General features: G+C 30.1%; 1 protein-coding gene across 14 annotated transcripts in view; it reads left to right on the forward strand.

The window, feature by feature from the left end:
* The first annotated feature begins 6,216 nt into the window (after positions 1-6,216).
* The window catches only part of LOC113392357 (matrix metalloproteinase-14), a 30,582-nt gene continuing 17,686 nt past the window's right edge, over positions 6,217-19,112 (forward strand). For 10 of the 14 annotated variants that reach the window (XR_010309144.1, XR_010309145.1, XR_003368394.2 and 7 more), the window contains exons 1-2: positions 6,218-6,481; positions 11,440-11,760. Coding sequence is in view for 4 of the 14 variants with exons in the window: in XM_026628743.2 (XP_026484528.1) it covers positions 11,599-11,760 (162 nt within the window). In the remaining 10 variants the exon portion in view is untranslated. Of the gene's footprint in view, positions 6,482-11,439; positions 11,761-19,112 lie in introns of all 14 variants that reach the window. The other 4 variants (XR_010309146.1, XM_026628746.2, XM_026628742.2 and 1 more) reach the window with 1 other exon arrangement.

Consider the following 19,112-nt stretch of genomic DNA (forward strand, 5'->3'; position numbering starts at 1 on the left):
AGAGCAGTTTTGGAGCTTTTTCCACTTTATCCGACAATTGCGGATTTCCTAGAGATGTTTTCTTTCACCTACCGAGCACAGTGTGAACTATAAACTCAAGCCGAGATAGCTCAGTGGCCTCTGACCACAAGTGAAAACTTCTCATTCCTAAATGTTTGTTAATAAATTACGAATAATCCCGAGAGATCTCAAATTATCCATGCTCATATTCTGTAGCTTCTTCAAGTTTTGTATAATGTTTAAAAATATTGATTGATGATAATATATTTACTTATTATATAAGAAGTATAACCGGTATTATTTTATCATTAGGTAGGTATAGTAATTATAATGAAAGATTCATTATAAAGCAAAGACTTGTAAATAACATATTAATTATTGTCTTGAGTTTCTATATCTTTGATTTAATTTTATAAACGTACTAGCTAATAACCAGCATGCTTTGTAAGACCTGTTTAATTTGTTTAGTACATCACGTCATTCGCAAAATTTTATTAAAACTACTATAGTTGGTATTTAAAGGATGTCTGGAAATAAAAACATGGCGGCAAATCACACTACTGAACACATTCAAAATACGGCGTCTTTAGACGGCGTCTGTAGATATTGGTAATTATAAAAAGATATCAACAAATATCTCAAATAAAGTGTTTGTTTAAATAAATGTTATGGCTTTGGAAGCTTTCTTACAAAAGTATACTTACGACTAATATCGACCAAGAAACTATAATAATTATCATAATATCAAACTCATAATTTGAAACTAATCGGATTGAATCCAGACATATACAAAATTCTTACTATTAAACCTCTTCATATTATTAATATGGCTAATAAAATACATTTTAATGTCTATTTGATTTTTTTACAGCTGCGCTCAATGTATTTTAGCATTGTGCTAATATAAGTTATAAATATAGATATACAACTTCTGTAACTTTTAGTCGATTTTAGTTTTTATTTTACACATATAATACAAGGCATTTATGTCAGATGGAACTGTTCTTCTTATATTGTTTTTATTAAATGTTATCCCGTGTTATATTTAAACCTAAAAATAAAATTTTAAAAACAATAATATATATTATTTTTAACATACATAGTTCAATTTTTTTTTTAATAAGCTATGTTTATTGTCACCAATTTGATGACAATGATCATGGCAACATTTTTAAGCTTTTTTCAAATTTAAAAACAGATAATACAACAGCTCATATAATTAACGAGTTAATGAAATAGACGAATAAGTTGTCCTAATAATAAAATTAACGATAGAACAAAATTTAGCGACATGACGACTCGTTACTGAGCTATTGCAATTAGCACTTTGTAACAACACGACAATAAACGTACGTCTTATATTACGACTATGACACATTAATGCGAATCATATTATTTATACTTCTTATGGTAAATATTATTTACTTCAAACGAAGGTTTATTTGTTTAGGAGTTTTGTAGTCAAAATTAAATCTTGACTAGTTGAAAAAATATTTATGTATCACACTGTTCGTCCGAGTACAGAGTGATCCATATTTCGCTGCGTTGAGAGATATAATATTTATTTATAATAATTTGAGCAGTTTATTTAAATAGTTTAGGTTTTCGTTAACGGAAAAAATATATAAAAGTAGCGTCTTCCGATAATGTTTTCTGTAGAAATGTTTCGTGTTGAATTATTTTGCGTTTTAGACCTAAGACCAAATAAGCAGACGGTCTCCCTGATAATAAGTATGTGTGTATATTCCGAACGCTCACAGATTTCAGTCTGCTTTATGATATTTCTACAAATAACTTTGAATTCTTATAAGCTTTTCTTAATAAGACGGTATAGCGAGTGTTTCACGTAAGTATTAACCTCAGTTACATACAAAGGCCACGGTATTCAAGGATAGATTAAAATGTTTGAAGAATACAGTCCTTGAGATCAACATCAAAGATGATCGTAAGTTTATGTTAATTTTTACAAAATTCAAGTACAAATGTGTACTCAGTTCGAAGGTAACTTTTTTATTCTTATCCAGATATAATACATATAATGTAGATAACGAGAGAGATCCTTTAAAGTTTTCTTTTACAATATTTTATTTATCTTCCCTGTTAGAATGTTGGAGTGAAATCTTGCAGCTGAATTTTAAACCAGTCTTTTTAACACAACTGATTAAGACGCATTGCGTACTTAATGCCAGTGACTACACATTCTAAAATAATGAATATTTTTAAAATGTTTTTAAAAATAAAAGTATGTTTTTTTTAATCAAATTAAAACTAATATTTTGACATTTAGTTTTATAAACAAACAAAATAAAATAATTTATGTAAAGTATGTAAGTAATCTCATTTAAAATATTACATTGGAAAACTTTATTACGTTGACTATATTTTCTATTTAGAGATCAAGAGTTTATTGTGGCCACAATTAGCATTTAACTATTTCCGAATAGAACAATGTTTATTGTATATTTAATTAATAAATGACTTCATAGACCGTAGGAAAATTTTATTTCACGGTATATTACTATATAGAATAACAATAATTAAATTAATATATTGACATATTAAACATAAATGATTGTATGAATAGGTTATGTATTATGTACAATAATTACAATAAAAGTTTTCGACTCAAGTCCAACATTAACCATTTTCCGCGAAACGTAATAACCCTTGGGTATTTTGTATCAATGCAAAAACTGAATCTAACTCATAATAACGGCAATGCACTTGTTTCTGGTTAAGGTCGGGTTAAAATTCGAAAAAGCACTATGTATGAATTGATATAGTAATTTTTACGTGTAATTAAAGTCTTTATCGATTATTACTTGGCAATGTATGAGAATGTTGTCAGAAAACTGTTGGTAACTGAAGTGAACAGGAGAATATAACGAAGTGCGTTCAACTATCGAAGCGTTATGGAACTGCGGTTTCGTCCAAATATATCGTCTGTCAAATATAAGCTATTATCGACGTCATGTTTCTATTCAATAATTATTTCTTATATATACGATGATACGAATATGAATACATTCCAATTACATTTCCATTTTGGTCTTTTCTACAAACGAAATCGTCAAACTGTAGGATTATTGTATCTAGGCTCACTAGACGATAATCAGGCCGAATACTACCAATTAATTACTGTATTGCTATAGCTTTAAGTTCCAAGCTTGAAGCACAAACCCCGTGTTTTGTGTAATTTAAGTATTCGTCGTCTTTGCGACTGGCGTTTAGTTTATGGTTTGATGAATTCTTATTACTTTGATTGTCATCGACTATGGTGCAATAGTATTTGTTGGGTTACATTAAACGCCCTTGAACTCGGTCACCGGTGACTTCATGCCTCCACCAGTGTTCAGGGAAGCCACCCTGGCTTACTCATTGTAGACAATGGCTTCGTCACGCGGAACGGCCCTTTGAAGGTCATGGCACATACCACCAACAATATTACACTCCGATTCTTTGTTACGATAAACATTACTGATATCGTACTTGGAAACCGGTACGGTTCGTATATTAGTTTCATAGAATATTTGAATTGTTAATGATTTCAAAATTATTAGGAAACGGAACGTATGACGAAGTTTTGAAGTAAATAAAAAAGTTCTGTTTAATCTCATGGAGTTTATTTAACAATTGCTTTGTTTTATGTATAATCAATATTGATTTGTTATATTCTTAAAATCGATTATTTTTATGTCTTTTAAAGAGGATGGTTATCAGCATTTAATGGATTTATGCTTTGAAATGACCTTAGCTAATTACAACGAAATACACTTAATTTTAAACAAATCCTAGGTGACCTCACTAAAACATTTCCTTTGAAAGCCTATGAAGGAAACCTAGCTCCTACCAAAAGGAAAAAAACCGTTTGTTTTATTTTATTTTTTTAATTTGTACCTTACTTGTCCTCAAAATGTAAGGTTTTATGGTATTGTTTTTACTAATATGATAAAGTATCTACTTTTAACCAGTGGGATTCATAAGGTTGTGGACGACCAAAAAATAAATAATAACTATGTACATTTAAGTATAAAAAAATTATGTAACTATTTGAAATATTCTTGGAAAATTTAATGGAAATTGTTTTAATTTCCAACCTAATATTGGTGATACTTAATACTGGGACCAGTTATAAGAAAACCTTGTTACTTCTCATATTTGCGTTTCTATACACGCCATTATAATTATGATACATTAACCTTTGACCTTGAATTTGCAATAGATTGTAAAATATTGTGTTTGTCTAAAATATTATTTTTTCATGTATATTTTGGTGCTAGGGCTTTGTGTAAGCTCGTATGGGTTAATACCATATATTCTACCGCCAAGCAGCAATACCTACTTAGCACGGTTCTGTTCCGGTTTGAAAGGTGAGTGAGTCAGTGTAACTACGGGTACATTTACGAAAGCATCTCACGTCTATAAATTGTGTTTATAATATAGCTTCGAGGTGACAGATACCAGCATTTGTCGGATGAAAATCTACCAAATATTTATCCACCAATTCTCATTAGAGCAGCGAACCGAGGCCGTATCTTCGCTATGGAAAATATAGAAGCTGTTTCTTTTTCATTACTTTTAAATTTAATTTGAGTAATCGAGCAGAATAAAATATCAGTACCATAAAAGTATTCCAAATAATAATTTTGAAAGATTTCATTAAATACTAAGTTACTATATGTTAGGGGTTGTAGATTTTAGAGTAAAATAAATAGTCAATATAGTATAACCACTAAAATTTCTTTTAAATCTGCTTCTATTTAGTTTAATATAAAAAGAAAATACGGAATGATATTTTCGACTATCGTGCAGCAGTGCTGTTGTAAATTTGTACTGAGTACTGTACACAGAGATGTGTTTGTCCTCAGTATAATTTGATTTATTTCTCTATCGATTTATTTAAGTTAACTTAGGCATACTTAAAATATTCTTTACATATGTTTTTATCTTAATTAAGTTTCATATGATTATGAAATACACAAGACTAATGAAATATCTATTTGAAGTGATTTTTCGTGAACTTTGTAAATTTTTAGGAAGATTTTTTAAGATTTTATTTATATTTATTTACTCGACTTGCCATTATCTATATCCGGGCTTTAAGATTAATTTCAATCCACATATTAAGGAAAATGTTACATAACAATGTCGTATTTAATTTCTTTTTTTGACAATAATCTATCTAAAAATTTTTTTTTTTCTTATTTAATGAAATTATATTATCATAATGGAGACAATGCCACTGGACTATATTTTGGACGGCGAGTGTTGTGTAATCTTATTCTTAATATTTATGTCTTTATTGAATTGCACCTTATAATTACTAAAGTTAATAATTGAAATAAAAAATATGATTTTAATAAAAATTGTTAAAGTGTTAAATTGAAAAATATAAATATTTATAATACAATTAAGACAGTGTTTGTACGCGTCTCAAGTGCCATATTTTTTCTATATCGCATGCAGATCGATGTTAATGGCGTGATATTTTTACACCTTACATTGTATTAGTAATTTAGCTCATTGTTAATAAGTTGATTTATTTATTTTTGTCATCACATATAAATTATGCACTTTGAATTTAATTTGTATCAGAATCCATGTAACAAATTATTGATTTTTTTTTTAAATATATCATAATTAATGTAACGTCCTTACAAAAACTACGATTTAATTTTTTTTTCTTTTTTTCGTTACTTTTACTAAGGAGTCAGTAAAAAGCGAAAATAATATAACCTATTATGGCGGTAATAATAACTAGGAATTCAACTTTAATAGTTTTATATTTAAAAGGCACTTAATTAGGTACTAACTCTTAATTAAATTATTTTATGTACTCAAAATAGTACTTAACAGACCTAGCCTATAGATTTTAACTTCAGTATTTTTAATGAATTTATTACCTTAACGAAATTTAATAGTAATTAAATTTATTAGTACAGTAGATTTTTTTTAATTCATAAACTTATTTCTCAAAGTTCTCACTCCTGTAAATATTTTTTAAATTGAAAAATAAAAGGTTTTTAATATATTTATCACGTCATGATTATAAAACCAATAATAATAATAATAATTTCACGAATTTTAAAGAATGTTTGAACATTGCACTAATAGAGTCCACATTTCACTCGCGAGCTTTTCTGTAAAATAAGTTCAGTTGGGCAAAGGGGCGGGCGGAGGCCTCACCGTGAGCGAGCCGTTTATAAGAGGCGAGCGGTTCGCGCGCTGCACACTCGCCCCAACTCGCGAATAGCGATAGGTCGTGCCTCACAAGGGCACAACGATCGCTCGTGCAGACGAGACACTCATTTTCTTTGAAAATTCGTGTAATTGCAAAGAAAAAAGTGAACCCGCGGGACTTTGTGACTGAAGTGCCCTGTGAATGTTGACTTCATTTTTGACGAACGTGATCGCACTAGTGAAACAAGCAACCGATGTTTCATATAGTAAGGATTGCGTGAACTCAGGATCTGACTTAAAGGCAAGTAGATAACATTCCATCCATATCATATCACTTTCAGCTGAAGTGTCCGTCCTTTAGATAGATCTGAAATATTAACACAATGTCACAAAAAAGAGGAATTTAGTTGTATTGTGATATCTACTGATTCGCATAAAAACTGTCTTTCGTCGCAGTAATAAAAACTTAATTACGACATCCATTTACTATTTTTTTGAAGTCGAGCTGTTTACATTACTTTGATTATTTTTCTGTAATAACTACAAGTTAATAACTAGATAGTTATATTGAATAGGATTACATGAGTACATGTTTAGATTTAATATGAAATTATTGTTTGAATGTGTTTGTAGTTGCTAAAGTATTCTGTATTGCCGATATTGTTAATGCTAGATGCGCTGGTCAGTCCCCTTGATGACATGTATCGAATAACTAATACGGACACGATATATTATAGTTGTCAGATGAATTATTAAAGAGTAAACATTAATAGACACGAGTCTGACCACTGTTTGCCGTCAAAGCGAACAAATTGTGACCAGCAAACCGGTTATAATGTATTTATATATGTTTAATCTTCGCTCGTATACTAATCTACGAGATATTTATTGGACAAGTTATCTGACATATTTTTTTTATAATTTAATTAATGTTTTGGATAATTTAAAAATGATGTTTAAGTGTACTGAAGTAAGAAAAGAATAGGTCTGTTTCTATATCATAAAGATAATTTGGCGGATAAGATTGTTAGCCGTTATCTTACTGATAACAGTGGATCTCATGTACTTACTGTACAACGTGTGATTTCAGTGATGTATATTTTATGATCAATAGAAACATTTTAAATCATAGATTAAAACTAAATAAGATGAGCAACTTAGTTTAAATGATAATTTGACAGGGATTTATTTCGAAATGTTCATTTTCAAAGTTCCTTAATTATATTTTTTTTACATAAACAATTTAATCATCACCGTACCTTTGTACTTCTTAAGTTCTTATTCGAGCTAAATTGACTCACTGTACAAATGTCATTGACGCAAAATTTATAGTACGTATGTAAATAACAGGAAACAAGTTATGTTTTATTTTTCTAAACGAATATCATTAAGCTGCTAAAATGTATGAATATACGATATTTCCAGGAAGCATTTTTTTATATAAGTCCATAATTATACTTATTACAAAAAGATAGATTCAGTTCTTATAACAACAGCAGGAGGACTCAAATATCTTAATAACTACTACTTTTTTACCGCCTTTGTGTTTAGATTTCCGACGATTGAATTTTATTTGAGTATCGTAATTAAATAAGTTAATGATTGCTAATATATAGGACACGATGCATTTTTATTACGACTATTCGTAAAACAAAACAAAAATAGAAAATAAAACTTTACTAAATGTCCGATTAAAAATGTATACAAATTACAAAGTAACCGTAATCGGTAAAATATAACTATATTTAACGATCAGCACATCAAGATGGTGTCATTGAAAAAACATATAAAACGTGAAGAGGCTATTTTTCTTTGAATTAATTAACCAGTTACATGTTGGCATTGCTAGATAAATGCATGAATTTTGTTCATAAGACGATTAATATGACATTAGTATTGTCGCGAATCCACGGAAGTAGGAAAGTATGTGTGAGGGTCACGAGATGTGACTCCGCATGCGAACATGCGACATGTCATCCCCGAGAGAGTCGGTCCTGCCTCATTGTTATGCTTCATAGGTCTCCTTTGTAAATACTGAGTAACGTATTCAAAATTAACGTTAAATAAATATACAAGCGGAAACATTATTCTATATGGTTTTAAATCCCATTAAATATGCACTAATGTTTTACAATATTCATGCAGTTACACACTTAGGATTGCATTAATGCAATTTTAAAAATGGCAATATTAAGTTGATATTGAGCTTGTTTTTTGTCTTTACTTTCAACAAAGTTGATGCTCATTACTTCTTTAGTTTAATATTATGAATTAATTGCAAATGAATCGAGATGTTATCAGATGTTAAACGAAAATCGTTGTTCCGAGTCTGGGCAAGCATGACTAAGTTATTACATCCTTAATTTGTGATTATAATTTATCTCTCATCATCACAATCACCTCACATCTCGGTGGTTATTTCCATTGAGAAGAAACCTACATAGTATCAATGTTTTTAGTGGAATGATTTACAAACCTTCTTAAATTAAAAACTTCCGGAAAGGACATTACACTTTACAAGCGGTTGCAAACCATTTTTGTCAACAATTTTCCTTAACAAGTATCAAATTTAGTCGACAAAATGTTTTCATAAGTATCCGATTTTCCGAATACTTCGCGTGACTGATTCCAATTATAGGATGACCTTACTGACATCAATCCATCATAATCTAGATTTCGCAGCGGCGGTGCAGATAGAATACGGCATGTCAACCAACATCTATACTGTCTGTCTGTCTGTTGCTCTTTCACGGTCAAACCACTGAACTGAATTAATTTCATGAAATTTGGTATGAAGCAAGTTTTATCTCCAAGGAAGGACATAGGGATCTTCTTTATAAGCTATTATAACCTGACGACTAATCCCTAGATCGCAAGCGTGAAATCTAGCTTGAATATCATTGGTGTTTTCAATTTGCATTGGAGAGCGAGCAGTTTGGGCTGTTGATTTTTTTTTTGAGAATAGTAATTGTTTCTTATAAAGATGCTGTAGATGACTCAGGCTTGGGTTATATTCTTTTAATATACACGCCCACGTTAAATGCAAATGTTGTGGTTACATGTTACTTTCCTATTTAATGTGTAACCAACATTATGAATCATTTACTTATTATAAAATTATTTTGAGAAATACTTTATTTAAAATATACTTACTCCTTATTTATAAATAGTATTTTACTATTAGATTACGTTTCAATTCATTGAAACATAGGAATATATAAAACACTACAATATAAATATATATAGTCAAAAATCGATATGACAATGCATTTGTAATCAATTTGAAATTTTAATTTTTTCCAGTACAATTTAAAAATGTAAATAATTATTATATTGCCATTTACCATCGGTCTACCCATGCCAAAAAATATACATACAAATATAAATTAGAGAGAAGTTTAATATTATATAAAGATAAATTGATCGATTGTAAAATAATATTACAATTACATAAGGAAATCATTTATTGAATATAATATAACTTATTATGAAAGAAATCCCACAAACCGCAATGTACAGATTTAAATCAATGAGCCTTGGATTGAATCTCAGATCAAATCTATCATAAAATAAATAAGAGAAAACATTTAAATTGAGTTATTATTTCACGCCCGTTTAAGTTCAATGCTACGTTGCTTAACATCGATCAAGTCAATACGGTCAAACAAATTAGATAGAGATTATTAAATTTCGCAAAATAATTAGGCATGAGTTTAATTTGGAGTCAAAATTTACATTGCAATTTTAAATCTACAAGAGTAAAGAAAAAAGTTTCGATAAATACGGTTAGGTAATGAATCCAATGTCGGTGAAACCTCCATCGTCACGCTCTGGTGAGCGGGAAATCGCTGGCGACACTTTATTTATTGATCTACGCTTTCATTTTTTGACACCATGTAGGATACGATGGACGAAAGTAAACTCTCCGACTTCAATATCTTTCTTATGAATCAAAATCTATACAGGCAACGACCAGACTGCCGGACAAAGTCATATGACGTTGGTAGAAAAGGCCAAACTGTATGGTAATTACATAATAAGTAATCGATTACCACAATTAACGTTTTCAATATTATAATTTATACAAAAACAAAGTTTTAAATCGCCGAGACAATTGTCCAATACAGTTTGTCTAAACTTTTAGATTTAAGACAGAGACAAAGAATTTAACGAAATTGAGAGTTAAGGTTTAAAGTGTTAAATTTTTAAAGATTACAAGTTCAAATAAATATTACGTTTTTTAAGATCAGATAAATATGTTGCGTTGGAAGCGCAAACACATTTCGAATTACGATGATAATAATATTCACTTTGGGTTTGTAATTTTATCTAAATGCATACTAGGATATTAAGCAATACGCTATTACGGGGCTATCTTTATTACTTCACACTCATAGCCCTATGAAATGGTAATCAAATGGTGGAAACGACTGGAGAGATATGAGGCAGGCACTTCTGTGCCCTACTGTTACCCTTCTGGGTAACAGTGATATCCATCGCCATGTTTTTACTGTAAATTTATTAACAGAAAATAACTTTTTTCGATTCTGGATTTTACCCATAACTACAAGCTGACCAATATATAACAACGAATATCCAATAGAATAACTAGGGTTAGGTAGTTAGTCTTCGTATACATTAACAAACATACGCGGGATATACATATATATTGATAAAATAATAATGTACTTTTAATTGTTATGAGTTTTAAATTGTACTAAAAGTTATTCTAAACCAATATCAATTTATTGACTGATTTTAAGACATTTAAGACAACTCCTCTTAACATAGACATAGTTATCTAGTGTAATAAACTAATCATAACTGCTATATATTATTACAAAACGCTTATCCCGCCTTACAAATCATATAACACAACGAGAATGTAATCAAGAAATGTGTTTATACAGCAATTGAATGAATAAATACTTCCCAATACTACGATTTGCGATTAGGTTGAAGTTATCTTGCGTTTTGATAACAATGTTTGACGAGCCCGTACCTCGTGCGTATCTAGGTCAAAAGTGTTAGGAAAAATAGTGTTGCTTACATTACTAATCTATAAAATTGCTTTGAAAAAATGCGGCTTACACGCGTTTAGCGTAAATAAAACAAACTTAGTAACTGAATGATTCATCACGGATATGACGAGTCAACTACGATTATGACCCCTGAAATTATCATCTCAGAGCGTAACTTTATTATTTATTGGACATCAACAATGACACACGAATACTAATTGCATCGTTTTTGTTTCAGATATCAGACATCACCGACTTAGCATATCGAACAAAAATACCATTTTTATAGCAATAATTTTAACTTTTACTGTTAAAATAATATTTTATATATAAGAATGACATATCGCCTATATATTATATAGAAAAAGAATATTTTTATAAATAATTTTAAGAACAAATGAGCTTATCAAGTATTAATAGAGAAAGACTACCGTCAAGAAGCATGGCGTTCCTAAGTATGAGAAGTAGTTTGAGGATATTATGGGCTGCGGCGTCAGCGCTGGTCTTCCTGACGAGGAGTAGTGCGGCACCGGCTTTTGGAGAAACTAATAAGGCAATGGTGAGTCCTCCCATTCGATTATATCAAACAGCAGTATCAGCCATTTCATACCTGCTTATATTATTTTACCATTTTATTCATATGAAACATTTTCTACGTCGATTAATAAACAAACATTTCAATAGTTAATACAAATAAAATGATTGTTACTATGATGTTAAAATTGTTACAATAAACCGTACTACAAAACCCGTATGAAACAAAATCAATTCATTCAGAACTTTATAATATTTTAAAGAAAAAATAATGGTCGTTTGTGTTATAGCTATAATCTGCACTACTCGTAATATTATACAAACGAATATAACAGTCTATCTGTTGCTTTTTCACGACCAAAATACTCAACCGAATTCGATGAAAGCTATGTAGCAAGCTGGCATCCTATGGACGGATATAGGCTACTTTTCAACACATGACAGCTAAAAAACTAGAGTAGGCTTGGGCGATAACTACATATTATATGTATATATTAAATATATATTATACATTAGTAATTATTTTTCACTGCCTGATAGTAATTTAATAGAAGGAAACTAAATTAATCCGAATGAGTAATGTTTATGTAAGTTCCGTTAAGTTAATGTGTATACTACATCATCCATAAATCGATTGAATCGAAATCGGAAATGATCTCGCTATGGGTCGACAAATCTGAGTCATGATTCTCAGAATCTTTCGCACTATACCTTCAAATTGTGTGAAGTGGAATCTGGCTTTATTTATAGTAACTCCTTGATAGTAACATTCATTCATAACGAATATTACCCTAACAAGATAAAGATCTTAAATTGTACCATATAACACACGTATGTGTTTCGTTTTGAAATCGGCTTCGTAATACCTACATGACTCATGTTTAAACATATGAATGTTTACATCGCTTGTATTGGTCATTATACTTTTTAAAAGTCTGCGTCATTAATAAGTTAAGTTTTACATTCTATTACACTTTATAATCAAAGGAACATTTAAAATTAAACAAGTCCAGTAATTTTCTTACTGTATATAAAATATTAATAAATTATTAATATGGAATATAATATTTAAAAGAAAAAACTAATTTTATTTGTCTAAACGTCAAAATAAAATATTTAAATTTACGTATATATGCTTATAATATATTATTTGACAGAAATTGACAGATATAAATATTACCAGTTTCCGAATAGGCTAGTTATCCGGAACAGATTACATAAAGTGGTTCCGCCGGTCATGGTGAGTCAGGTAGGAATGCCTAGGGTTCAGTAGGAAATCGTGCTAAACGGCTTCTGAGAAATTGTACAATATGACTCACAATAACCAGTCTCGGGACTTGTTCGACAAGTTCGAGGTCATAAGAAAGATAGAGTTAGGTTAGCGGTATGTTTATAAATATGAATTCGGTTTTTTATGATACTATGATATTAGGGTAGATTTGTTTATCGAGCAGAATCAAAATTGTGATTTAAAGGGGAAATGCTTAAATCTTTGTCACATTCAACATATGGTTGTAGATATTTAATATATTTATAAATTAACTTTCATCTTGATAAAATAGATTTTAGATTTGAATTTAGAATATCATTATTCTCTTTCGTTTGTTTATTCATTAATTTAATAACTGTTGCGTTATGACGAATATATAGATTAAATTTAAAATAAAATTCCCAATAATGCCCTTAAATTCGATTGTGTAAGTTTTAGTCGTAGTTGTAAAAAACAGTTCCGTTTATTCGATCGAGGTTAAAACAGCTATAACAATTGTTCTTTATTTGAGAAATTTTTACTCGAATCTGATAAGCTAGCGATGTCAAGGTAAGCCCGCGCTCTAATAACCTTTTTCATATTTTACAAATATTAAAATTTAATTGTAGGTAAGTACAATTTCAAAACGGATCATATTCTCTTTATAATGTATACTCGTAAAAACATCGGCAGCACCAGTATAGATATGTCGGTCATATACTGTATACATTTTTGGCCATTTTTTTAAATTTTTTTGTAAGACGGAATAAGTGATGTAAAATATCGACGATATTTTATAGTTTTTTAAATAATTTGTATATACAATGTAATTATATATAGTTTGTTAATTGAGTCGAAGTGATATTGATTCGCCTATTCTATTTTGTACGTTTAATTTGGTAATTGTTGTTCTCAATAACATCGAATGGTTCATAAGTCTTTACGTCCTTTTTATTTTTTAGTTTGATTAAATGGAAAATGGGAGGAGGCATGAGAGGCGCAGGGCGTGTAGCTTCTTATATTTGCTCGTATCTTTATTGAAAATTATCGCTGAAAACATTGGTAATTGAAAGTAAACCTATAGATAACCCAAGCACCTAATTATTATTATTGTCGTGCTTAGTGAGTAAGAAAACGACTTAAAGGAGGATTTTGTTTCGTAAGTGCCTTTAATTGTAACAAATTACAGATCGTGATGTGGAAAAACCATTATATTTTATGAATGTAGTTTTTCCTGTTCCATATACAGGTTACTATAATGTATAAAAATATTACCATGAAAATGTATAATGACAAGTTTTCTTGTAACTGATAAAATTACTATTCCGAAACAAAACACATTCGGATTACCTGTCAATCTTAAAAGTATTGAATTGCTGAAACGGTTACTAGGATACCGGCGATTGAAGAAGAGCTTTTCATATAATCGAGTCACGAAATGTGTTGACTACGAACAATGTTATGCGCGATAGGGATTTAAGGTTCAAATATAATAGGTCGTTGCACTTTAAAGTCACGTGAGTGAGTTGCTTGTTGTTTTACCGCAAGCCAGGCATTTCCTGTCATTTTCAATAGGAACTGTTATGAATAACTTACCCTTTTATAGGGGGTCATTCTCCTATCAAATACCTGATCGTAGAAACAATGGGCGTAAGATATTGCGAGGAACTAGTGTTGTTCTTTGTTTTTATCACGCTGGCACATGCACGATTAATGCGGTATAAAAATTCGACGCGTGTCCCTTCCAGCGGACATCTCTCGTAAAATTTCCTACGCCGTAGCATAGAACAATGAACTCTTGGGACATAGCACAGCGTATAAATGTCTTGCACTTACAATTTTTATGGGTGGAATGCGTAAACGTTAAAGTTTCCTCAATATATTAGATTTATCATTTGTAATATCCATTGTCTTTAGTAGTTTTTAAAGCCCAACGACGAGCTTTAGGATTGGATACGCGATGAGCATACCTAACTGTAATCTAGTTGACGGTCACCTTTTTGTTATGCGCTTGTTACACAGTCTCGGTATCTCGCGATCGCTCCGTGCCGTACCCACCGTTCCGAGAGATAAACGAGCAAAAATATACTATTTAAAATACGTTACACCGCCAAAGAAGTTAGTTAAACCCTAGTCACGACTTCGACTCCTGGGAAATTTATGCATGTCAAATTTCGCAGAAATGAAGATAGGAGCTTTGATTAAATATATTTTTAGTATTTGTATGTATTTGTATTTTTAGAATTGCAAACATCTTGAGATAGACAGTTACTTGTTTATGATTAACATAACAAACTGGCTGACTTCAGTGTTTATAGTATCTAAAACTGAAAATTAGGCGTTCTCAATATCGAGGCGCCGTTATCCAGATCAGAGGACAATAGCATCAACCGCGTACAAAAAGCGACCGGGTCACCTCGATGGTAGCAAAATTTAAACATTGTTCTTTAACAATATTTTCGTGCGTGCTTTTGTAAATGATGAGTTTGCTTTTAGCGAGACATGCCGCAGACGAAATGACTCAAGCATTTTTTTGCGGTTTAAGGCAATGCAGATTGATTAGTAGTGGCATATTAATATGAGGTTTGTGTTGGATTGTGGTGTCGCAGTGCGCATGCTCGTCACGCACGCAGGAAGCACTCGACGACCTTCAACACGCGTCCCACGGCCACCGTCCTCTGATGATCACTTCTCATTGTTCGCATCGACGCTCTGTCATTACTACAACTAGTCATTTTTATCGTAATTCCATGATGTAGTTTTCTCTACATGGTCGTTGTCAATTGTTCAAATATGATGTACTAGAAATACTTACAAAAATCAACCGTTGATATTTATAACGTTTTTTTGAAAATTGGCGCAATTTAGTTACAAATGCAACGAGTGTTATATTTGGAAATATAATACTGCGATATATATTTACGTGTTGATTGTTAGTAAAATAGTATAATTGTTTATTACACGTATAATATCAGATGATTGGTCGGTCAATTATGAAAAGTCACAGTTCGCTTATTCACGTGACAAAACATGAGTGTATCGGACAAAAGGCGACTTGAGCGGTAAAAAATATCTATACTCTACGGAAAATGCTACTTTACACGCAACGTATTCTATTTTAATGTTTTGTCAATCGTCTCATAATTGTTATTAATTGCACCATTAATTATATACCTACGTTGCATGTGTATTTCATGGGCAGACGAATTATTTAATGGTTTAGTCTCAAGTAGTCTGCGAACTACATTATCAATCAAATAAAATACTGTGCCTTTTTATACAAAACTTTGTTCAATAATATTTGATTTAATTTGTAATATTGCATAATTAGTTGGTAATAAAAGACGTTTCCGACTTCAGGAGTGCTATCCTGTAAGAGCTCACTTCGTATCTCACGCGTAAATAATACTTTTTGGAAATTCGACGTTAATATGTGCAGTGATACAATATTTTACTTGTATTCTAAAGTTATAATTATAATAATAGTCATATCAATTTATAACTTTCATGATCGTATTCTTCAGTGAGTTTCTAGTTTGTTCTTACAGAATAGCTTTACAGCTGGAAAATTATATATTCAGGAATGTAATGTGCAAATAATTAAACTTTACGTAGAACATGAATAGTTCAATTACTATACTAGTACACTGTTTATTTTCAAAATTCTAAAACAGCAAGAATCGTGAATTGAAAATATATGTGCTTACAATGGATTACCTTTAACAAAAAAATATCCTCACTGTTATTTTGCATAAACAAGCAATAAATATTAAAAAACTCGCCAGCTTCATGTCAAATAGCTTATTTCTATTGCGTACGGTATCTATATACTAGTAATTTTAAATCCCATGATATTCATCCTTTGTTTACTTAAATGTTACAAATGCTTGTAACACCTCTCATGTCTCTATAAATAACAAGCATTGTAATTATAAACAATAATAATTGGAATTTATTGATTCTATAACAATTAAATGGTATAAATTAAAAAAATATATATGAATAAATATCCTTTAAAGGTAATACATTTTAGTGCTTATGTAATGAATGAAAGATTGTTTAATATGAACTATGATATATAGCTATATATTTCCCTAAAAACGTGTTTTATCTGTGGAGGCAAAGTTATTTTATTTTATTTGACATAATATCTATATTAATTATTAATTATGGTGGAAAAAAGTACCTACTGAGTTTCATGTCCGTTCTTCTCGGTAGAATCTATTTTCCGAGCCGGTGGTAGCTTTACATTTACATTTAATTGTACATAGTATCATGACGATTCAAAAGAGGTTTTATGGACTTACTTGAATAAAAAATATCTTGATTTTAATTAGATTTTTAAACATGACCAATAAATTAAATTGTGGCTGCATAAATTATACGTACTACACATGAACGAATAACCATACAATATAATTTATCTCAATTTAAAATCAACGTGCATATTTCTAACACATTTCATTGTTTATTAGACAATTACAGAGCAAATTATCAATTAAATTACTTAAATGATCCAATTATACCACGAATATTATAGAGTCCACGAGTTTTGCGATGGCGTTGCAAAATCTCACTCATCTGTATTCTACGTAATATCGAAAGACACGTGCAGGTAATACGCGAATGCCACTTACCCCATTAACACATACGAATAACATATTTTGAACAATAATAGCAAGTAATTTATGGAATCTCATTAACATTGATTTTAATTGTTTTTCGTTATTTTATAAAACGTGGGCGTATAAATAAATATTATCCATACATAACGCACAATGTAATTTAAAGTATGTGGGAAGTTGATTTCAATCGGAATTTAAAAAAAAAATTGTAAACGGAGGGAATACTGACGTTGGCTAAGCAAATTGCTCGTCAAATATTGTACAGCAATAATTTAATTGTGTAGGCGGAATATATGATATGTACATATATTTTTATTATATATGTTGTATTTTATTATTTAGAACTATTTAAATTAATCATAAAAGGCCACATAGCAATTTAATAAAACATTGCCATTTTTATTAAAGAATTTCGATGTTTAAAACGTAACTAAAGTCAGGAGGAAGTATTTATAAGTTCTTGCACGTGTTGCACTCCGCCAAAAAGCATATCAGCATTGCCTAGAACAGATGCATACTTCCTAGAACATGAGGTGGCAGCACCTTAGTATTTTGTCATTCCTAATATAGTATCGCTGCAACAGTAGCTATCAGCTGATAACGGGGGAATTCAATTGATCATGACATAATTGTATTATTAAACTATAGCGTTACTATGGTAAATACTATGAACAAATCAAAACAGAGTACTTAAAAAATATTATTGTTCCGTATTTAAATGATAATTTTATGTTTTCTGCGTATACGTTTATCAATAGATTCACATTTTCTGTTTTTATTTAATCGGTTATACCTAGACAGTGGTCCCATGTTAAATAATTAAAAAAAAAGAACTACTAAAGGTAGATAGCTAACCTCCAAACGACGCTCTATATCAATTATTTTCCGTTAAAACATAAATTAATTAAAAATATATGAAGGTCCAATATTGTTTATTAATATAAGTTATTCTATATTTAAAATTGAGATAAATTATATTGTGTTTATTTGTTGTATAATGAACTGCGATTACTATAACATGAAAAGCCCGCATGGAGTAATTTGTACTATGTGTAATCGGCGTGTAACTATTGTATTATGTTATTTTACACGTGTTTATTGTAACACACCTTGCATAATATTTTTACAAATTATGTAAATAAGAAACTGTTTTGTATTTAAGTTATATTTTTATTTAAATAATGAGTTTATTACTGTAGAGTAAGACAAAATCTTACAGACAGCAGACACTTTTCAAAAGAAAAACTTTTTGTCATATATGAATTATCGTAAGTATTCATTTGATTACCCTTTTAAATTTAAATAACTCTTTTTTCTTCGGTGTTATATATAAGTCGTTTTTTTCTCGTATATACGCAGTCTGAGTTTCAAATGACACTTAATGAGAATATAAGATTGTCTATAGTTTAAAGCCATTGATTATTTGGTATAAATATGAAAGTCTTCTTAATTTAAGACTCCATTAGAATATAATACTAAATATTAAATATTTAACGAATTATT

This window comes from Vanessa tameamea, chromosome 5 (genome assembly GCF_037043105.1).
Source record: "Vanessa tameamea isolate UH-Manoa-2023 chromosome 5, ilVanTame1 primary haplotype, whole genome shotgun sequence".
Taxonomy (NCBI): Eukaryota; Metazoa; Arthropoda; class Insecta; order Lepidoptera; family Nymphalidae; genus Vanessa; species Vanessa tameamea.